This window comes from Piliocolobus tephrosceles, chromosome 14 (assembly GCF_002776525.5).
Source record: "Piliocolobus tephrosceles isolate RC106 chromosome 14, ASM277652v3, whole genome shotgun sequence".
Taxonomy (NCBI): domain Eukaryota; kingdom Metazoa; phylum Chordata; class Mammalia; order Primates; family Cercopithecidae; genus Piliocolobus; species Piliocolobus tephrosceles.
The window spans coordinates 81,465,480-81,488,052 of record NC_045447.1 but is presented as its reverse complement, the minus strand read 5'-3'; the positions used below and the strand labels follow the sequence as shown (position 1 = coordinate 81,488,052).

Here is a 22,573-nt window from a genome sequence, read left to right as displayed (position 1 = left end):
ACCACAGATTCTTCCTTCCTCCAAATGCTAGTCTGAAGGGATGGTTTGCTTGATCATGGGATAATCACGCTATTTTGTTTGGTTTATAAAGCATGTTCACAGACATTCTGGTGTTTGATTTGATGCCAGCCATCTTCTCACCTCCCTCCTCAAAAAGATTGAAAAAGGCAGAGCTGATGTTAACAAAGGACCCGTTCAAGTGAGGAATAGGTTGTTTTGCCTCTTGGAATGTGACGCTCTGGCTGTTACATAGTAAACATGTATTCCTGGTTCTCTCAAAAAGGCAACATGTACGTGTGACCTGGAGTAAACAGACCTTGCGCTAAATCCTGATATGATTCTGGTGCGTCCAAAAGCAAGAATCTTCTCACATTAAGACGTGGAGATTTAGATAGCTGACAGAGGAATTAAGGAAACTAATATTTATTGAGTAAACATTACTCCAGTAATCTTCACAACTATCTGTTACTACCCCGTTTTCACAGGTGGGGAACCTAGGGCACAGGATGCTTAAACAATTTCGCGGGTACAAGAGGAGTTTTCTTAAAAGTCTAGGTCATGTTCATTTTACTGGAGAAGAGAGGAGAGCGAAGAGTCCGACGGTCTGTGGGTTTACTGCAGGATCTTGTTACTAAAGGGAATTAAAAGCCACCCAATGATTAGGTGTTAAGACTTCATATATTTGGTTAAAACATGGTTTTAGAGTGACTTTGGCTGTTTAGATTGCGTATATCACCAAACGCGGCACCCCTGGATGGGACTAGGCAACTGAGTCAGTAAAAGTGAGTCAGCCCCTCGTGTGCACGCTTGCTCACCTCTGAGAAGGTTTAGGAAGAGATGTCAGTGGGAGGAAAGTTGCCACAACTGACTGAGTTTGGGGGCAAGGGAGCAGTCTGGAGCATCACCATTGCTGACAGGCAAGAAGGGTTGTTTGGAAGGCGAGGAGTGAGGGGAGAGGAGGTACTTCAAAGGGTGCTGGGCACCTATCAGGGTAGGGCTGCTGCCATGGACATGTTGATTATTCATGGCTTTGAGACGCGAGTTGCTTGTGGTGACCTCCTCTATGAAACAAGCAGGGAATGTGGGGACCCATCCATCAGCTGCCATGCTGTGGTCCAGGGGTGGGCTGGGGTGGGGTGGAGGTGGCACTGGGGACCCACCAGCTGCCGTGCTGTGGTCCAGGAGGGCCTGGGTGGGGTGGAGGTGGCATTGGAGAAGGAACGCCTGGCCCTGAGCTGATTTTGCTTGAGTCCCTGGTGGGGTATAAGGCTGAATGTGCCCCTTCTTTCTCCTCCCTTTTTGCATACCATGTTAATATAAACAAAAAAGGCTTCTTCCCTTTGCTTATCAGTTGAACTCTGTAAGTGGGGAAGGGAGTAAGTTTGATGGGTACGTTATCACTTAGTTTCACAAGCAGCAGGGAAACTAATCTGCAGCTACAGTAGGACCAGACTGTGAGCCCAGGTTCTCAGACTCCCAGGCCAGTGCTCCCCCAACCTCTGACATGCTGCAGAAGGATGCTTGCTTGGCTTCTGTTCGTTTTGAGAGTTAAAAAATTGTTCTATTATTATTTTGTGAATTGTGTGTACCTTATGTTTCACATGAAATTTAGAGGGAAAGAGGTAATGTTGCATAAATATGTACTTTCTATTAAGTTCACCTAGTTTTTAAAGTATGCTATTTCCCAGTGCTTGCAAAGGTTGTGATAGTTGTATCAAAGAGGAAGCACTGATAAGTTACCTGATTCCATCTATAAGATCTTTCATTCACAGTGATTGGCCAGTTCTCTCTACAGTATGCAAAGTGCAGAGCTAGCCCCCTTCAAAACCGATATTCGATTTTAAAGCTGATAACTAAGATATGGTGTTACGGAAAACACAATCCTATGCTTCACTCTCTCATCACTACTCTTTAATTGCAGTTGGGGGAAAAACACATTTGTTTCAAAGATCATTACTTTTTTTAGCAAATTTATGGTAAATGGAGGAGATTACCAAAGGGCTATTTTTTTCTCAGCTTGTGGTTTCTAATTACATCAGTTACAGCTCAGCCTTCTTCTTAACTAGAGTGCAGGCATGAACTGGAAAAGAATCAGCTAATCCATGATAGATCAGGTGGAATAAAGATCTCCATTCATATCTTTACCTTTTATCCCTTGTTCTGAGTGCCAAGAATTAATGCTATTTGAAAGTACAAACTGAACCTGCCAAGCTTCGGACAGCTAAGATAATCCTAATTATTTTAAATGTTAGTGAGAAGGGCAGCAGTTCCACTCTGGAAAAGAGTTCTGTTGTGAAACATTAAATATATGCTAAGTGGTACTGATTGCACATGATTTTATTTCCAAACACTATGATTGTCATGAAGTGGAAGAATTTGTTGTTTAAGAAATTTTCATCAGCTTTTCATCAGATTCTTTCTTATGCCTACAAACTCTAGGAAACTGAAGAGGCCAGCAATTTTGTCTGCCTTGGCAATCAGCATCTAGATGAAGAGTTGCTAACAACTGAAAAACGCCACTTGTATTTTATTTTAAAATGGTTTCTTAGGAGTTTAATAGTATTTAACATATAGAGGAAGGAAAAATGTTTTTAAAACGTGAATATCCTGTTTTCTCACATCACTGGAAGAGAATTACTCGTTCCAGTCCATTGAGTTCCAACAGATCGTTCAAGTTAAAAGTCAGGGGTCTTTGCAATGTCAAAAGATTTAGCGCTTAGTGTTCTTTTTTTTAAAGAAGGTTTTCTTTTTTGACAGTATAAATATTTTTCAAAAAGAATACTCGTGGTCAGATGGCATCAAAATCATCTTGAAGTGTTTTTTCCCCTCATTGGTAAGAATGATCCTGTGTAAGGTTTTCTGTTTATTTTTAAATCATAATAAAAGAACATCCCAGTAGCTTCTGTAGACAAATAGGCTTCTTGAGAGAAAACAGATATTAGATTTGCTGGTTCAGACAAGGGTCAGCCTTGGAGGTTTACCCATCTTTCATTACACGAAAAAACATCAGATTGGCAAGTTTTCCTTTTTTTCTTTTCCTTACTTTTCAGTCTCTGCTGTGGTGTGCAGAAGTAATTTCTTCCATTTCTGTAAATGCTGGGAGGCTATCAATGATTATAGGGTAGTATAATCCTTAATTGTTTATTGCCTGTGAATGCTTCCTGCCCCCAACCCCAGTGCAGCTGGCCCCACCTCCCTTCCCCAAGCCTAAGAGCAGTGCTAGTCACTAACATCTTCACTGATGGTGTGTTGAGCATCTCAGGGTCCATTATTCTTTCTTTCTTTGGGGTTATTCCCCAGAGTGGAATTACCAGGTCAGAGGGGCTGAACAGCTTTATGGTTCTTATTACATGTCACCAGATTGCTGTCCAGAAAGATTGAACCAATTTCTAGCGCTACCAATACTATCTGTTCTCCCACAGTGCCACTGTGACGCTAGGAGTTAGCATTTTTACAAAATGACCTAAGACAAGATTTTTGAGTTGAAATTAGCCTTGTGTAGGGCCCCTTAGAATCAAAGAGCGAAAAGCATCATTTTGATTTTTGAATTTTTAATTGGTATAAAATAATGTACAACAGTCAACTATTATCCTTCTCCTTCCAAAGGTTTAAGGAAACTGCATTAAAATGGAGAAGGTACCTTTGAGGGACGATCTTTAAGGATGGTAGTAAAAGTGATTTTGGACATTAGTCACTAAGGAAAAACACACTTAAATCTTTGCGTATACTTAGAACTCTATGAGGTGCTCTACAAAAATGAGGTAAACATACTGTCTCTAACTTCGACAGCCTATTTTTTCGAAACAATGCTAAGCCTTGAACAAACATAAAAATAACATGGGTTTAAATTTTGAGTGGAGAAACACTGTAAAAATACAGCTGTTTTTCAAAACAGGGTGTTTTACATTTTCTATAGAGTGCAGTCATGCTTTAAAACTATGCTTGGAGGCCCCCTAGTCCATGCAGGTAACATTCTGCATGCTTTGTGGCCCCACTCGCTAGAATATTTTCTAAGAAAATATTCATAAGGCAGGTTAGAGCAAAAGGGGGATATTGTTAAATTCCTTTCTTTTGCAAAATTTCCACTCCTCTCCTTTTTAGTCCCAAGTTGGCTAAATGTGGAGAGAGCATCTCCCAGTCAGCTGCTAACTGGAAACAGGCCCAGGGCTCTGAACATGTTGGGAGAACACATACCTATTCGTTTACAGCCTGTGCATCAGCTTGGCAAAGGTCCGTTGCTTTGCCTCCTTAAACTCACACAGGGATTGGGAAGGTTCAGCGGCCAGTTCCGAAATGTGTGCCCAGGAGAAGGTTGGTGCAGGGGCCAGAGCATGCCAGAGTCACACTAACTGGTACAGTGCTGCCCTTGACAGCTTGCACAGGATCCCTGTGTTAAACAGGGAGGGTAATTCTCAGTGAATGGTTTGAGGGTGAAATACCTCACTAAAGTATGTGTGTGGCATACAGGTAGTAGTCAGCAATGTTTACTGTTACTCCCCATAGCTTCTATACAGAGAAACTTCTGTCACTCGTTGGGGGTGGGGATGGGGACATTAACTCACGGACTCTCCAGGAAGCTCTTAGTCGGCTCTCCAGATCTGTATGGTAACAAGATCTCAAAGCAGTCTACTGCCTTTGGAAAACATTTCTCTCTCTATATATGTATGACAGCCAGGTGCATGTATACAATTAATAAATCACCTTGGATTTGCAGGGAATTTAAATGCATATGACAATACAAACTTAGTAAGATACTTTTATGAAGTTTAATAAGATGAAGGCTTCAGATTTCCTAGGTTCCTAGTTTTGGTTGCTATAGTATATTTACATATGTATATGCATGCTTTTTTGTTCTAAAATACTACTTAATGATCCCTTTAAATTAAAAAAAATTATTTTCCTATCTTTTAAAGCTTAGAAACTCACCCTTTGCTTTTTATTTAAATTATTAAAGACTAAACAAATCTATCAATATAAAAAGTAACTGCTTGTCAGGAAAATTGCCTAAATTGTTTTTCAAATTTATTCACTTACTGAATTTTCAGATCATCTCTTTCCTTATTGGATATTGAGGTACAAAACTATCCATTTGTCTATCTGTCTACCCATATGTCACACTGGAAGAAGGGGGCTTTCTGAAATAATTTGGTCCAGTGGAGTGGTTAAGGGTCTGCTTCTTAAATCCCAGCTCTGTTCTTTCATTTCTGTGTGGTTCCACTAGCTGCAGCAAACCTTTTCCAAACCCATAACAAGCGTAAATAGTGTTCAGTTGTAAAAAGGTCTCTTTTCAGCATGGTAATATACCTTATTAAATTCCAAACATAATAAGTATTGATGGCAAACACATCAGGACCCAGTACAGCTTCTACTATGATTTAGTTCTCTACAAATGACTTCAGCACTCAGCTCCCAATGTATTTTGCTAATTACATCATAGATTTCCCTATTGATGAACACAAGCTGAATTAACACAGGAGCACTAATGTACCCTTTCACCATTATTGTTGTACAAGAAGCCGTGGCAGATGCTGGCAGTTAGTTACACAAACATTAGTATTAACGATTGGCCATTTGGAATTGGTGACAAACTACTGCCCGGCAGAATCCTGAGGCTGAAACCAATCAGGAAGTTAATGAGGAGAGAAATTACCACTGCAGCTTCCCCTTAATTACATTCACACTAGGCAGGAAGGGAGTTCTGGGGGTGGATCTAAACTCAGCTAAGGTTAAGAAGGTCAGAGACCCTTTTGCTTAAGTTTTTTATCTACTGTGGCTGCTAAGGTTGCAAAAGTTGCTTAACACATTATTACTTTTGCATCCTTCATATTTGCATCTACTGGGTTTTCCAGTAGAGTTTTATGTTCATAGATTTGCTTTCACAATTTGTATCTATTTTAGTGTGATGTAATTTATTTACTTTTTTGTGTTTCTAAAAATTTTCTCTCCCATTTACTGTCTTTTACTTTTTAAAAGTTATGTATGCTGACATCCCCTTCCCCCGTCTTTGTCCTGTTAACGCCATGAGAAATAATAGGAAAGTTAATATCCTATCAACTTCACCTGCTGTATCTTGGAAAAGTAGGGTGGGTTACCTCTCATGATGGAAATGCATGGGTGGAGTCTTGCTTGGGGTAATTTGTCAGATCACTTGACAAGTTTCATCAGCATCCTTTGCATAAAGGGGAGGAGTCCGGTGAAGGGTGGAAATAGTTTCCCAAAGAGGATGCAGCCGACTTGTTTTGTTTTGTTTTTTAATGAACGTTAAACTGGAACTCTGCTATCTAGCTTACTCCTTTCGTTAAATAGGTATACTGTGTAGAATGCTATTTTTTTATTCTAAAGAAATGCTAGGGGTTTTAATGAGTGTCTATAAAAACACTTTCAACTCAGAATAGAAATGGAGAGCGCCACTTTCTTTGTTGTAACCTAATTGAATACTGAATGTATAAAGACCAGCCACTTTTAACGTACTCTTCTCCCTTTCTCTCTCCCCTCACTTCCCAGTATTCTCGCCGCCCAGCAGTCAAGATTCTGGCTTGGTTTCCCTCTCGAGCAGCTCTCCTATCAGTAACGAGAGCACAAAGGCAGTGCTCGAATGTGAGCGTGCGTCGGAGCCCAGCAGCTTCACAGTCACTCCCGTCATCGAGGAGGACGAGTGAGCAGTGCCTGCTGCTGATGGCGGTTCACTTGGAATAACACGCTTATTCCACTTTCCATGGGGTTTGTTAATATTTTGCATTGACTCATACTATCTTAACTGTTGAGAACATGTTTGGTTTATATTCCTTAGAGTTTAGTCCAGAGGCTGTAACACATTTGTAATACTTTAGGGTCTGTCACTACCATCTGCACGATTTAAGTGTTTTGCTCACGGAGTTTAAAATAATAGTGTTCATTTTTTAAATGACACTGGTTTCATGTAGTTTTCAAGAAATAAGATAATTCATTCAAGTGAAGCCATTTGTGTGCCTCTATTTGAGTCATAATTAGATGTTACTTTTAGTTTTAAAATGAAATCTTAGGGGCCTGAGGGGTTTTTTTTTTTTAAGTATTTTTTTAAAACTTGCAGAGATATAAATTTAGCCAAGTTACCTGATGGGTGAGAAAAAAAAAGCAGGCAAATTAGTGATTTTTTAGAAGTCTGCTAAATGGATATATTGTGTGTGTTGCTGTTGGAAATAGCCCCACCCCATCCTCCCAATCCAAAACGTAACTGAAATATAATCAGAAACATTGAAGTCTGTAAAAAAAAAAATTGCTGCGTTTTTGGTAAAGGGTGTAATTTGAAAACAGTGCAATTTAAAGTGACCTTAGTGATGCAGAGTTCCTGAGTGCTGGTGTAGAATGAGTTCATCATACATTCTTTCCACTACTGGGGAAAAAAATGGATGCAATTTAGACTGTTGTAACCTTAGGTTGTAATCTGATTTGGAAATAAGTACATCTTTAAAAGTTACTACAGATTTGAGTTCATTATTTTGTTAAAAATTGCTATAGAGTACTTTGTTATGTAACAGAAGCCATCCTGAAATGAAAGTAGTCTAAAAAAAATTCATTGTTCTGCTTAGTTGCAGCTGTACCTGAAATAAAAATGTTATTGATGACTGAATTTTCTTGTGTGTATATTTGGTGAGCGGTATTAAACAGGAAAAAAGAAATTACTTGTATTTTCTTCGCTCTGTGCTTTGAAAACATCTATTTGATTTCACCCCCATCTGTTGTAATCAATAACCTGACCATCTTGTTTTTTATTAAATGCACTTACTCTTAATTTCATCCACCAGTGGTTTTAGAGAGAATAATGTGGAGTTACCTATATAGGTTTGACATTATAAATCACTTCTTGGGGCTGAATCGTATAGCGGTATCGATTGATCCTGATATATCACAGAAATTTACTGTCACTTCTGTTTTCAATTAAAGATACAATCAGTCAGATAATGACTTAATTGGATTTTACAGAAGATTGAGTTTTATTGCCCAGTGCTTTACGAGTTTAGTTAAGGAAGATCATTTTATCACACTTGTCAGGCTGCTGCTACTGCAGCCGTGTGCCCTTTGGCGGGCGGCTGTAGCTGTAGCTATTGGGACGGCCACGGCGGAGGCTGCGGGCGCGCGGGGAAAGGAACCGGGCCGCGGAGTCGTCACCTCCAAGGTGTTCTTAGTGGCCTCCTGGAAGATGAGGATCCCGCGCTCAGCTCGCCCGCGTCTTCGCGGGCCCCTGCCCACTGCCCCCTCTATTTCTTTAGGTCTGGCTTTTGAGGATCCCCGGAGTCTTGCAGCTCCTGCCATTCCGCAGATAAACCAACACACTAATTGTGACCCGCGGGGTGGCTGGAGAAGCTCCGCCCGCCTCAGTGGGAAAGTGTCCCCTCTCAGCACTGCCCCCTTCAGTGCCCCTGCATTTCTGGAAAGTTAGGCAAGGCCCAGGTAGGCTGCCAGCGCGCTCTCAGCCTTGACTGAGCACCTTTTGGGCCTCTGGTGAGCCCCGAGAGCCAGGTTTGGCTCGGCGGAGCGGGCGTGGGCTGCGCAGGCATTGCGCATCCTGGCCGCCTGCACCCTGGAACCCTGTCCAATGGGCAGCCATCCCCCTTTTTGAAAAGGCCCTTCTAAGCCCACCTGCCTCGCCTAACGCCGAGTTTGGTGCTGCATCCCAGCGGCCTCACGGGGTCGCCTGGAAGGGCCACTCCCAGTGGGAGGGGTGGGCCCTGGACCTCCGCTGGCCACGCAGGGTCTCAAGCTGACCGGAAGACCCGGCTTCTGGCCTCTGTCCAATAGCCCCAGAAAACAGGGGTCTGGAGCCTTCCTCCCACGCGTAGTGGGTTGGAGGGACGCTCAGGTTTCCTCGGGTGGTTAGTCTTGACGCAGAAGAGTGCGAGACAGGCCCAAGGTCTGGCCTAGGGGGATTGATTGCGTTATGAATGTCCAATTCTAAACACAAGGTAGAGCATAGACAGTGCATCTTGACGGCTGGATTTTAACCGTATTTTAATAAACACATTCGAGGGGGTGTCAGTTTCCAAAGCTCTGCCCCCTTCCGCGGGCGGGATCCATCCACTCTGTTAAGAGTGCACAGAATGCGTGTGTACAAGTGTGGGCGTGGCAGGCGTCGTGTGATCGTCCGGCGCACTGTGCGGATTGCCCAGACAGCCTTGATAAGTTTTGCAGATGTTTGGCTGCTACGGTGTGGGTAAACCGAGGCAGGAGCGTTAGGCCTAATTCTCCTGAACTCTTGGTGAACGGCCGCTACTCCATGAGGGGCTAGAAGCAAAGGGAGCACGCGCTTTGCCCCAGGCCGCTTCCAACTGCCGCAATGGCTGAGGGCGCCGGTGACCCCTCCCCGCTTCCAGCGGACTTGACCCTCGGACCGACAACCCACCTTAACAAGCAGGCCTGCCGGGTTCGCGCCGCTGCCCCGGGGCCCTTGGCTCATATTCCACCTCGTGTCTTGCAGACCCTGCGCCACTGAGTTGGGGCCCAGGACGCCCTAGGTGACACTCATCTTCTTGCTGCCACAACCACCGTCATACCCACAGCTGGGGCTCCCTCCGTTAACCACGCTCAGAGACCGCAATCGGGGACAGGGGTGGGAGTCAGACCCACCTGGCCTGCACTGCGGTTTCCCTCGATTCTTGCGAAAACAAGACTCCCGCCCACACATAAAAATGCAACCCCCAGCCGGTCGCCAGTGGCTCAAGCCTGTAATCCCAACACCCTGGGAGGCTGAGGAGGGCGGATCACTTGACGTCAAGAGTTCGAGACCAGCCTGGTCAAAACGGTGAACCCACGCCTATTAAAATACAAAAATTAGCCAGGCGTAGTGGTGCACGCCTGTAATCAGCTACTCGGGAGGCTGAGGCACAAGAATCGTCTGAACCCGGGAAGCGGAGGTTGCAGTGAGTCGACATCGTGCCACTGCACTCAAGCCTGGGCGACAGAGCGAGACTCAGTCTCAAAAAATAAATAATTTAAAAATGCAGCCTCCTCTGCTCCACTTGAACTTTAATGCTGAACCCGTTTCCCACGTATACGTGTATCGCACCGCATTTTGAAGCTTTGCACCGAGTCGCATTAATGGCGCTTTTGAGAACGCTTTGTCGCGCTTTACAGAGAAACCGTAAGGGCAGCCTGTGGAGGAGTAGAGGATATTCCTTGGCTTCCCCCGCTAGGCCCCGTCCGCCGGGCGGGTTAGGGTCGTGGCTGCCTGCCCGCGCGCCGCTGCCCCTCTGGGAATTTTGTCCGGGAAACTGGCGTGGGGCCCTGGCTCTCCCTTCGCCCTCCGCGCACATGCGGACGAGGCCTTAAATCCGCAGCCTTAGAGGCCCCGCGACTTTGAAGCTGGGCACCGCCAACAGCTCGCGATTCTCACCTCTAAAAGTCGCCCCTTTGCTCCTCCCCCGCCCGCCTGCCCTCGGAAGCGCGGACCCGCCTCTACTCCACCACCTGTTTTAACTTCCTCCCCCTCGCCGCTCCCCCAGGCCCCCGCCCTAGTCCAAATAACCAGCAAACTAAACTTTTCCACAGTTGAAAGCCGCGGCCCGCGAGGCCGGGGTGGGAGGGGAAAGCGGGGCGTGTCTGAGGGGTGGGGCCCCGAGCACTCCGGAAGTTGCCCCGCCCTTGAGGCTCCTGGGCCAGGAAAGTGAGGAGAGGGTCCCGGCCTACTTTCGGCCGGGTGGGGCGCCACTCAGCCTTCCCTAGTCTTAGTTCCCGCGTCTCCGCAGGGCGCCTCGGCCTGGCCTCCAGGCTAAGTTCGAGCCCACTGTTCCTGGGATGCCGGCTGTGCCGGCCGTTTCCCTTCATTACTCCCGGGCCCGTGAAGCCGAACGCTTTCCCAGAAGCGCGCACATCCGCTTGCTTTCCCTGCGGCTGGGCTTTGTTCCGGGATGGCAAGGGAGGAGGCGGGAGGCTGGTGAGGTTTTCTGGAAAAGGGGCTTGTCCCGAGGAAGAAGTGCCCCAGAGCCCTGAGAGCAAACGCTCTGGGGAAAAGAAACTTTCCTTGTCCCTTGAATGTTGCTCAAATTACCTAAAATTATTTTTTCAGCCCTTGTGTTTTAAAGTCTCAGGGTAACGATTATCTTAAGACTTAACATCAACGCTGCTCATTTTACGTTGATGGAGACGTGTCTTTTTCCTTTGCAAATATTTAGGGTGGACCGGGTCTGCGACCCGTCTCCCTTCCTTCCAAGATGGTGTGGGGAAGTGGCCGACGCCCCCCGCGGGACTCACGCCCTTCTACTCTTCGGCGTCGGGTCCGTCGCGGGCGCTACCGACAGGGGAGCGAGGCTGAAGCTGGACGAGGGCTGCGCCCAAGGCCTCCAGGAAGCGCGGCCTAGCGGGGAGGGCCCCAGGCGCGCACTTTTCCAGTTCCTTCGAAAGCGCGGGGCTGAGGTCGCGGCTGTGGGCCCTCAGATGAAGCCGTGCTGTAGCGACACCTCAACCCCACAAAAGGCTGGCGCTGTCTTGTATCCAGGTTGGGTCTGAGGAATCCGCAAGGGGGAGAGCGCTGGCTCCTAGACGTGAGCCGCTGCTGGCTTCGAGAGTTCGAGAACATGAAGGACCTGGCTGCTCTTGCCGGGTCGGCTTAGGGCCAGCGAGGTCGCAGGCCATCTGTTCTCCCTGTTTGTCCCCAAAGGCTTCGGCATCTGGGGATCAGGAGCAGGCCTCAGACTGCGACCCGTCTCTTCCCCTACCAAAATTATGTGGGGACAACAGTCCAGGACCATCCCCTCTGTTCAGTGGTGTCCTGGGCCGCTCAATGCGGATTCAGTCGTCTCCCCGACCCCCAGCGGCCTCTTCTCTCCACCCCTGGCCCCGGAGGAGGGCGGCTTCTGGGATCTCATGGGGGGTTTGCATGAGTCTGTCCCCAACGAACTGAGGGAGAACCAGGACACTATTGCCATCTAAAGAAATTGATTGCTGGATGCCCCACCCCCTGGCTAGACATTCCCCCAACTCCTTTCAGTTTGAAGCTGGCCGAAGAGCGAGGTCGAGAAGCCGACCGGGTGAGAGCTGAGTAGTTAAGTTCACGCACAGGGAGAGGGGGGAAGTTTTCCTGCTTGCACAGTGGTTCCTCACGCTCAGGCTTCCAGTGTCTGCCTGCACTGACATCACCGTGATCGTGATGAAAACAGTAAAACAGGAACCCTGACCTCCCCTTCCATGAGAATCTAGCAGAGAATTTCCTGAAGCGTTATACATCCGGGACAATCGGAAACTGCCGTTTTGATTAAGTATTAGTTGGGATGAGGAGCACCGACCAGGACTCCCAGATCTGGAGTATCACTTGCTCAGCAAGGGCACCTTCATCCTGAGCTTTTACATATACACACACCCAGCGATTGTGTGTGCCGGGAAAGACCCACAAACGCACATTATTTTTCCCTCTTCCACGATTATCTGCCACAATTCTACTCAGTTAATTGCGGTTTGAGAACACACCATCCAGAGGAGAGCACCAATGGATCTAATCTAGTGAGGTTACATTTACTTGTAATCCTCCCCCCTTCCCTTTCCAATTTCTTTGATGATTTTTCCCATAAGTGTGTAAGCTACTGGGACTTAGTAGAAGCAGGCCGCTCCTCCTAAATGTGATTTGGACCATATGCTTTCTACATTCATTCCCGCTTCGGCTTTTCTTCTCTGCACTAACTGCTAACACGTTATAGTCACCTTGAAATTTCCTCTGCTATTTTCCAATTAAAAGCTTAATAGCCCTGGAAACGGAGTTCATGTGGTGAAGTTTACCATAGCCCCTTGTTCTGAAAGGCTTTCTGCTGGGATCCCATTATGTGCTTGAATAAACCCTTTCTGCAAACAGAAATGGGACTCGGGGTTGTCAGGTGTTGGGTTACAATAGACTTTGAGGCAGGGGACATTTTACCAACATAAATACAAACCTGTCCCTATAGGGAGATGTTGTCAAATACTGGGATATGGAAAACATTCCCATCAAATATGAGAAAAGGATTACTGCACTATATCAAATGAGTATTTAGATCTCAGCCCCCGATGTGCACCAGAGTGAAACGGGCCCCCGGGACCAAATAATGCCAGACTGTTTGAGTGGCAACGAGATAGGGTGGCTAGGTGACCAACGGGGGAAAAGGGGTCGCCTTGGTAGTGAGAATGCCCCCACAAACCTGGTGCAGAGCTCTTCTGCTTTCCTTTTAAAAATTTACTCATGCTCAAGTTCTTTATACTTCCTCGTTTCACTGACTATTTGAAGAAAATCGGAAGAAATTTAATTTTGAAAAAAGTCGTTGGTCCCCACGTTTCCAAGAGATCCGGAGGTTTCAGCGCAATAGTTTTCAGATAAGGTGTCATTTGAGGCCCTGACTTGTGTCCAGCTCCCCACTTCCTAGCCTCGGGCCTACAGGGCTGGGGGCGACCTCTGCCTCCCGTCCCCAGAGCTGACGAAATTCCTTCCATTTGTGTTTTAGGGCTTGTTTTCCTAGAGAAGGTTGAGACTAGAGGAAAGATTAAAGTGGTGGCGGAAGGGGCAAGACCGAGGGGTCCCTACCCACGCGGCTTTGGAGGATGGCCTCCCAAGGTTAGCACTCGAATGCTAGAGCTACTTGTCCACACTCCACCAGGTCAGTCTTCCGCGATCCCCATCTCCCGGACGCGTATGAAATGGGGACAGCTAAGGGCTTCAAGGGAAACACACAACTGGGTTCGGTTTTCCACCCTCCTCTCCTCCGCGAATCACCCTTCTAGGCAGAGGGTTGGCTGCTGGAATGCCTGGTGGTGCTTCCCTTGAATTCACAGCGAACACCAGAGGAACATTTTCGGGTTGCATGCTTACCTCCAGGGCAGTACAGAGAAAAGCGGCCTCCCCGAGGGGACAAGGGCCTTTGTGCCCACGAGGGGTCGGGCATTGCAGCGGACTTGCCTGCTCTCATCTAGCATTCGATTCCCCACCAGAAGATGAGCTTGGTGCACACTCTCAGAAGCGTATCCAACGAAGGCTCTGGAACTGCCCCGCTTCGCATAGACTTATTGTGCTGCCCTGCAGTGTATCCACCTGTTTTTTTTTTTTTTTTTGGTTTTTGTTTGTTTGCCGATGGGCAGGGGGGAGGTGCGAGCGGGGAGGGCCTTCCTCGTGCATATATAGAGATAGCCTGCACTAGGCCAAACCTACCACTCCTGGGGGAATGGTAACACGCAAATAATCAAAGTTTTCTGCTGTCATCTTGTGCAAGGACCCTCTCCCCCAAGACATCTATGACTGGGGTCTATGGGTTAAGAAGGTGAAAAAGTGGCCCCATCCCATATCCATAACTAAATCACAGAATCCGTGGGGATTTGAATCGAGTGGCTGGCGCAAGACCTCCGTTTGCTTCCAGTGGCTGCTGGGAGAGAGGAAAGAGGATATCGGTAACTTTGGGGGCGCTAATGTGGCTTTTGCGTCTGCCTCTTGAAAGTTTATACCCGGCGCTTAACAAATCCTTTACGGGAACACGTACGTCCCTGACCTTTCAGGATACTGTTTCATATTAAAACATAAGAGGGTAGAAAAGTAAAATTCGCCTGCAAAATGGGTTGTCATCCTTGGGCCTGCAGATCTCCAAAACCATTTTCTTCTAAAGCAACAAAAGAGAAAAAAATACGTTCTAAAAGGAAATTACGAAAAGAACCTAACTTTCCTAAACCAACAGTACTCCACTCCCCTATCCTAAACTCCACCCGGGTTCGGGGTGCACCCGCAACACTCCCGTAGGTTCGAGTTCTCCAGGAGCTGAGCTTCTGCGGCCAAATGTCGGGATAAAAGCGGCCTTGGGCTCGGAAAAGCGCGGCCAGATCTGGACTGGAGGGAGGAGAAGAGAGAGAAGGGGAGCGGCCACCTCACTCGCTTACAGGCACCCCCGCCCTCACTCCCTCAGGTCCTCCCCTTCTCCGCCCCGCGAGCACCGCCGCGTTCTGGAGCGCCGCAGTCTCCTGCTGCGGGCTCGGGTAGCGGAGAGGGCTTGGAGGAGGGGGCCGTGAGCGCCCCCGCGAGAGTGGCCTGGCTGCAGGTGGCAAGGAAGGTGAAGTGCAGGCACCCGAGGGGCGCAAAGAAGGAGGAAGGCGTGGGGCGGGGAGTGCAAGGAGACAGGGACCCCAGGGGTGGGGGTGGCGGTGGGAAGGAGGAGGGGTTGGGGGAGGGCGGCGGAGGAGGTGTTGGGTCCGGCCAGCGCGCGAGAGAACTGCAGAAGAGCTGGCTCAGACCTTAATCAGAGCTCTCGCCGGCTCCTTGCAGCCGCCGCAGCGCCTCCGCGAAGAAGGACGTGCCGACCCAGCTGCGCGCCCAAGGCAGCTGCCCGCGTCGGGGTTGGCTGGGCGTGAGCTGGGAGACCGAGCTGTGAGCGCGAAGGGAGCTGGAGAGACGGCTGCGGCACCTCCAGTCGCCCCGGAGCACACACGACCAGCGGGGCGGCGGGATCAAGGGCCGCGCCGCCCGGAGGCCGCCCCTGAGCGGGTCTCGCAGCCCCGCCGTCCAGCGGTCCCTGGCCCGCTCCCGCCGCCAGCCCGCCAACTCATCCCGGAGCCCGGGGCATGAACGGCTACGGCTCCCCCTACCTGTACATGGGCGGCCCGGTGTCGCAGCCGCCGCGGGCACCCCTGCAGCGCACGCCCAAGTGCGCGCGCTGCCGCAACCACGGCGTACTGTCCTGGCTCAAGGGCCACAAGCGTTACTGCCGCTTCAAGGACTGCACCTGCGAGAAGTGCATCCTCATCATCGAGCGGCAGCGGGTCATGGCTGCGCAGGTGGCGCTGCGCCGGCAGCAGGCCAACGAGAGCCTGGAGAGCCTCATCCCAGACTCGCTGCGCGCTCTCCCAGGGCCCCCGCCGCCTGGGGACGCCGCCGCCGCCCCGCAGCCGCCTCCGGCCTCTCAGCCGTCTCAGCCGCAGCCGCCGCGCCCTGCTGCCGAGTTGGCCGCGGCCGCCACGCTGCGCTGGACCGCCGAGCCGCAGCCCGGGGCTCTGCAGGCGCAGCTCGCCAAGCCAGGTAAGAGTGAGGTGCGGGAGTTTGGCGGGGCGCGTGGGCGAACTTCGGAGTGTCTGCTGCAGCTCCACTTGGGAGGCCTGGAGGCAAAGTTTTGGGAAGTGGGCCTGGCAGGGCTTTCCTTCCCACTCTCCGCCAGGCCGGGGCTTCCTCTCCCGGGAGAAGCCGGCTGAGTCCGGACCCAGCGCGAGTAGCACTCGCGCCCGCAGGGAAAGCGCCTCCGGGGAGCCAAACGACGGGACTGTGCGTCAGGATCGCCAGGTGCCTTCCCAGATTAAAGGGCTCGGAACGTGTCAGATTGAGCAGGGAGACAACGGAGTTGAGACAGGACCAAATTAAAACCCAGGCGCGCACACTCACCACGGTGGTGTCAGGTTTTCCTGGCTGCAGGCTTTAGAGGTCCTCGCCATTCGGGAGTTGGAATGGGTAGGTAGGTGTAGGGAAGGCGCCAAAGCCCACCACTCCTAGCTGGTTGTGCTTCTCGACCGGCCTGGCCCGGCCCAGGGCCCAGGAAAATTTGAGTGAGGACAAGTATCCAGCTCTCAGAACCCTGGCCTTTCTAGCTTTGCTCCGTGGCCTCCAGACTCTTGTAACTGGTGAAATAAGTTCCATTTAGCAATGATAGTAAAAAGGTCCCGAAAGGCTCCTGAGCTGATAGCGGGACCAAGAATCTGGTGCGCCCAGAATTCACTCCTTTGCAGAACCTCCTAGATCCTTTAACACTGTTCCCCAGGCCGCCCTCAGCTGTCTTCATGGTTTAAAGAAATAAAAAAACAAAATCTGATCCACCACCACCCATCCGTTTCCATCCAGGCCTCCTGAGCTTGGCAGGCCTGAGCTGAGTCTCTTAGTCTCTCTCTTCCTGGGGAATTTCTGGCTTGCGGTTCTGCTCAGTGCAAGAGCTCTTTTGATGGTTCTTGGAATAAAGTAGACATGTTTTTGGTGTTTCTCCTTAACTGGGGCAAGTGTACAAAGGAACACAGCCCACCTTCTCCCGGAAGGGGGCATGCTGGAATTAGGAGTGGGAAGGTCCAGAGCCCTCCTGCAGGTAGTACCGTGGCAAAACTGGTACCTACACTGACCTGCCAGCTCCCTAAAGACGGTACCCCTAGCTTCGGGAGAAAGGCTTTCAGGAGCCCAGGACTGCTTTGTCTGGATCCTGTGGAGCTGAGGAAGTGAGGTGGACTCACCTGTTTCGTGGTGAGTCACGGGTGACTGGCAGGTGGAGTTCTGCTGCCCTTTCAGCAATGCTTTCCAGGCCTGAAGCTCTGAGAACAGCCTGTGTGAGAGTAGAGCTGGGAATTTTAAAGCCTGAAGAGAGTTTGCTGAACTTGGATTTTGTGGATATTTAATCCAAGTTAGCATGTAAACATTTCTCAGGAATGCTCGCCAGTTGTCTGTCTTTTGTCTCTCATCTTTTTATATTTATGGAGTTGCCACAGACGAAGGGGAGGGAGGAGAAAAAGGTTTGTTTTTTTTGTTTTTTTGTTTTTGTTTTTTTTTTGGTCTCCCATAGGTTTGAATAAATAACTAGGAAGAGTTTGGTCTCAGCTCTAGAAGTGGATTTGTACCAATATATTTTCTTAATTTTTTCCGTTTCCAGCTTTTCTGGTTCCGTTTCCCCCAGGACTAGGGCAGAGGCCGGAGTTAATATCAGAGGTAGCATTTTGCAGCGGCCACCTGCCCAGCAGCATTCCTGTGATAGGGCATTGGGTTCTGTGGTCTTTGTCCACGGAGATCCCTTTCACATCCTGTGTTCTTCAGTGTTCTTTGGGATAGCTAAAGTTCATGATTTCTAAAGAGTCACAAAACTGAAAACACAACCCCAGGAGGAGGAGGAGGAGGAGGAGGAGGAGGAGGAGGAGGAGGAGGAGGAGTGAGGGCAGGCAGAAAGGTGGAGTAGGCAGCGGCAGCAGGATACATGCTTTGGGAGAAGAGAAAAAGGAAACGGATTTCAACTGGACAAACCAGAGCTGTGCTCTCTGTTTTACTCCTACTTAGTACTCAGGGATAGCCTGAGCCTTCCAAATTGAAAACAAGTAATTGCAAAGGAGAATAGGATTTATCACAAGGAGAGGTCAAAGTGACGACTTTGGGGGACTGAGGCATCAGGGACCAAGGGCTCAGTTTCCAGCTGGTCACCCCCCCCATACCTTGTACATTGATGTACACAACTTTTGTTTTCTTCTTTCAATTGCTTTGACCCCATAATTCCATTTTTTTAGAAAAAGTCAGTCACCACTCTGATGGGGAGTGGGGAGAAAGGTAGGATAATAATAGATAATTGTTTAGGAAGACAAACATACAAGTGGATCCAGTCTACGCAGTGCTTGTAGAAATAAAGTCCATTTGGGGTTTAAGTTGAAGAAAACTGCTCACGGAGACTGCCTGCTACTATAGGTATTATACCCTTTTTGCAGTTGTTCTGATAATGTATGTGTGTATAGCATTCCATATTTATTTAGAAGCATATCAGAACTACTCCTGGATAAGTAGTTCACTAAGTGCAGAGAGTAAGCAAAGCTTACTTTAAGGTAGGTCCACATGTGCATTAAGTATACAGACCATCAGAAATCTTTAAATATCTGCTGGCAGTGTGGATCTATTACTTTGTGAACTTTGATTTTAAAATGTGGTTTGTCTTTTTGCAGGACAAAGGGCCTCTTTAGTACATAGCTGTGGAGAGAGATTTTTTTTCTTGTACACAAAAGCACATGGAGTCTTTCCTCTCCAGAAATCTTTGAGAAAAGCACATGCCTTAAGGAAGAGTATGTTTGCTGTGAATCACTGGAGGAAAACCACCCAATTTAGGGACTGATGTATTCACATCAAAACTCAGTTTTGTAACTGGAAGAAATTTTTCTCAAATTCTGCTTTAGATTCTTTAAAGGAATGGGGTTATTTTATCTAATAGTGTAGTATGTTGAATATCCCTTTCAATGTGTGGTGTTTTTAAGGAGAATTTTCATATTCTAGTGGTTTTTACTTCTAGTTATGAAGTATTCTTTTTTCTTTTTGAATGTGGATTTCTCCTGCTCTTTGATTACCATCTATGATGGACCTGGAATTAATTATTAGATTTTGATTGAGCCCAACATTTTGATTTAAGCTATATATAGCTATATTAAGCTATCTATATGTATATATAGATATATTAAGCTATATATATCTCTAGACATATTAAGCTATCTATATAGATATACTAAGCTGTATATATCTATTAAAAGCTATATATATAGTTTAAATTTAAATTGTAATTTAAGCTATATATGTGTGTATATATACATACACTATTTAATTCATTTATTCTTCTCCTAAATTCCCTCTACGTTCTTCTCACACTCCTTCTCCCCATGAAAATATAGGAGGCATGAAGATCTTCCAACTGTTAGTGTATCTGAATCAGCAGTTTCAACCAGCCTAGCCAGCCTTTCAGGACGTGGGCTCAAGAGCTGAGGGAAGGGTCACTGCCAAGGTGAAAAGCTAAAGTTACATTCTTTTGTTGTGGCTCCCTTCTCCACCCCCAACTTTTCCTCCAGGGGAGTGTCCTGGGTCACCTTAGACTGTGGTGCGATGAGAAGAAAGATCTGTGGTTGTAGACTCTTCCTAGGTCTCCATCTGCCATCAAAATGAATATGTACACACATTCTTTTAAATGCTCTTAAAAGGAAAAAGAAATCGAAAACATAGTTGGTTAGGAATAAGAGAGCAGGATCAAATGGGAAAGTAGGATCTTCTTTCCTGTTTATTTCTTGGGGGATGGGGGTGGAGCAAACAAGATAACTATAGGGGGAGAAGTAAGGAGATTTTGGAAAACTGCCTTTATTTTATTTTTCCTCTTGCCCTGCCCCTCCTAGCATCTTTATGCTTGCCTCTGGGCTTTTCTGCTCCAGCTTGACTGGGTCCTGCAAGGTCCACTTCCTTTTCTTAACAATTTTTTTTCCCCAAAGAGAAGCACCTGCCAAGTGCAATGGTTGTTACGGAACACTCGTCCAGGCCAGGATGAGAAGCCCTCTGACTGTTGGCTAGGAGGAAGTGAAACGCAGGAAATACTTGAAAACCATTTATGAAGTGTACCTGTGAATTGAAAAACAGGGTCTCATTTTAAGATGGCTTGATTTGAGGGTGAGGGTCTTGACTCAGTTGCATTTTAAAAAACAAAACCCAACCAAATAAAAAGGAATATGCATACGGTCACTAAGGTCTCTTCCAAACCCCACCCCAGGGCTGGCTCTTGGGGCTGGGATGCTGCGGGGGACGGGTCTTCCCAGCTCTTGGCCTGGCTGGTTTACACGCAGTGCAGATGGTGTGTATGTGTTGTGGAGGGTTGCGGCAGCTGGCCCAGGACTGGAACCCTGGCCACAGTGGGCTCAAAGTAGGGGCAAAGATAGGGGGCAGCGCCTCCCTGGGGCTGCACTGGACTGCCGTCCCCTTGCACCAGGGGGTCGGAGCTGCAGTTGAGCCCAGCTCTTTGCCGTCTGCTAGAGACGGCTCTTCCTTGGTCACCGTCAGGAAGCAGCTCACTAGGCAGCTCAGGAACCGCCCAGACGCAGGCACATCCCTTGCCTCTCCCTCGTCCAGCTCTTGGGCCTCTGCTCCCTCTCTGCTCTTCCTGAGCTTCACTACCCTGTCCTTCCCGAGGCAGGAGTCTCGAGGTGAGTTGCCAGCTTTTGCAAAAATCATGCAAACAAAAAATAGGATGCCAATATTGCATGGGACATACTTTTACTAGAAAGCCTTCATTGTTTACTTGATGTTCCCACTTAACTGGACATCCTGTTATTTTATCTGGCAACCATAGGCCTAGGCCTTCCTCACCCAGCCCTGGTAACCATGCAGGGCACCCCTTGGCGGTGGGGTCGCCTGTGCTCATCTCCTCGTTCTTTCTCTGCAGAGCCGGAGCTGCCTGGGACTGGCGTCAGGGAGGTGCTGGGGTCCATCCTGTGGATCTGGAACCGTTTGGCAGGAAAAACGAGAGTGTGTTCCACTCTCGTTTTACTCTGGCAGGAACCAGAGTTCTACTGCCATCTGGGAAAGAACCTCTCCCCACCTCCAAATCACTCCTTGGTGTTATAAATCTGGAGGATAGCCGTGCTCTCGACTTACACAACCAACTTTTCTTTTTCTCTGATGGATGAACTCCCGGGTTTAAAAGATTACAGTAATCACAGGAGGACAGTGTAAATCGAATCTGATAGCAATAACTTTCGGAGAAGGTCAGGCTCAAGTGAAATGTTACCAAGCAACAGGCATTTTGTTTGCAAAATACAATCAAAGAGCATTGATGAGAAATTCTTTGCTGCAGCCAGTCAGCACTTTCTGCTAACAGCTTTACAGAGAGAAAGGGAATAAATCTTCATAAATCAAAGTCCCTGGAGGACTCGGAGCCCCTTTCTGGAAATGTTGCACTTCTTCCTGACAGGAAGGAGGACTAAGCCCAGTAAAAAGCCATTTGCCTGCCTGCCTTCCTCCTCTTTCTTTCTCTTCCTTTCTTCCCCCTTTAAACCTGTTGCAGCCCCTTAGCCATTAACTGCTCAGGTCCTTGGACCCCCTTGTCTAGTCCTGTGTGGCTCTGATGGCTTGTGCATGGGTGCTCATGGCAGAGGTGGAAGATGCAGTGGTAGGACAGCTGGTCCTCAAAGGTCCACTGCCTTGTGATTGTGTCAGTTACGTCCCACATTGCCTTAGTGAGTAATCCCCTTGCCCGAGCAATGCATACTACAGTTCTCAGAAGGGAAACTAAAATAACTAGGTATGGGTTTTTTTGTTTTTGTTTTTGTTTTTTTTTTTTTTTTTTTGCATTTTATTGTATAAACAGCTATAAAAGGTACAATCAAGTACCAAATAACAATAATAATTATGAAAAACTTAAGACTCAGCACATCATTTCTTTATAAAATCTCCAATCTCTTGATTACAACTAGACAGATAGAAATTTTACAGAGCTGGAATTAGTGTTCCATGTTTTTCCCACTGATTGTTACTTTGTTTAGTATATATCTGTAGCACCCATAATCTTTATATGTAAGCACTTAAAACAATATTTCCTCCTGTGAAGACACTATGGTCTGCCCAGCTGCTATCCTTGGAGTTATTTGCTGTATTTCACTGTAAAATATAACCAACTGCAGCTTACTTGGAATTTTGCAAAAGATTAGTCAGTAAACTGTAAGCTTCTCTGATCAAGAGGCAGTGCTTTGATCACCTCTGTATAATCTTACCCAAGACAGTGCATGAGAGCATAGGAAGGCATTTAGGGGCATTTGTTAAATAGATGGATGAGTAGACAGGTGCATTTTGGAAGGTACCAAATAAACATGTAGATTTGTAGGTAATTTCCCCTTTGCTTCTTGGAAGATATTCCCTTCTGAGTCAAGAAAGAGATCAAAACTAAATTTTTACAAAATATATGAGGTCCACAGTTGCAAACCATACTTCCTTCAGCCCAGTCCTGTCTATAGCAATATTCTCCCAAAACATAGTGTCAAGGAACCACTCTGATTCCTTCATACATTATTAATTCAGTGTTGTTGATGATTTTTTAAAAAAGCAAAGCATGGCTCTTTTTTTTTTTTTTTTTTTTTTTTT

The 22,573-nt window shown here is 47.6% G+C and overlaps 2 protein-coding genes across 2 annotated transcripts in view; both read left to right on the top strand.

Moving 5' to 3' along the window:
- Positions 1 to 7,609, top strand: part of DMRT1 (doublesex and mab-3 related transcription factor 1) — a 127,302-nt gene extending 119,693 nt beyond the window's left edge. Inside the window, exon 5 of the mRNA XM_023213407.1 lies at positions 6,505 to 7,609. Within this exon, the coding sequence (XP_023069175.1) occupies positions 6,505 to 6,659 (155 nt within the window). The 3' untranslated portion in view covers positions 6,660 to 7,609. The remainder of the gene's footprint in view (positions 1 to 6,504) is intronic.
- A 7,510-nt stretch (positions 7,610 to 15,119) lies between these two features.
- Positions 15,120 to 22,573, top strand: part of DMRT3 (doublesex and mab-3 related transcription factor 3) — a 15,398-nt gene continuing 7,944 nt past the window's right edge. The window contains exon 1 of the mRNA XM_023213406.1: positions 15,120 to 15,988. Within this exon, the coding sequence (XP_023069174.1) occupies positions 15,535 to 15,988 (454 nt within the window). The 5' untranslated portion in view covers positions 15,120 to 15,534. The remainder of the gene's footprint in view (positions 15,989 to 22,573) is intronic.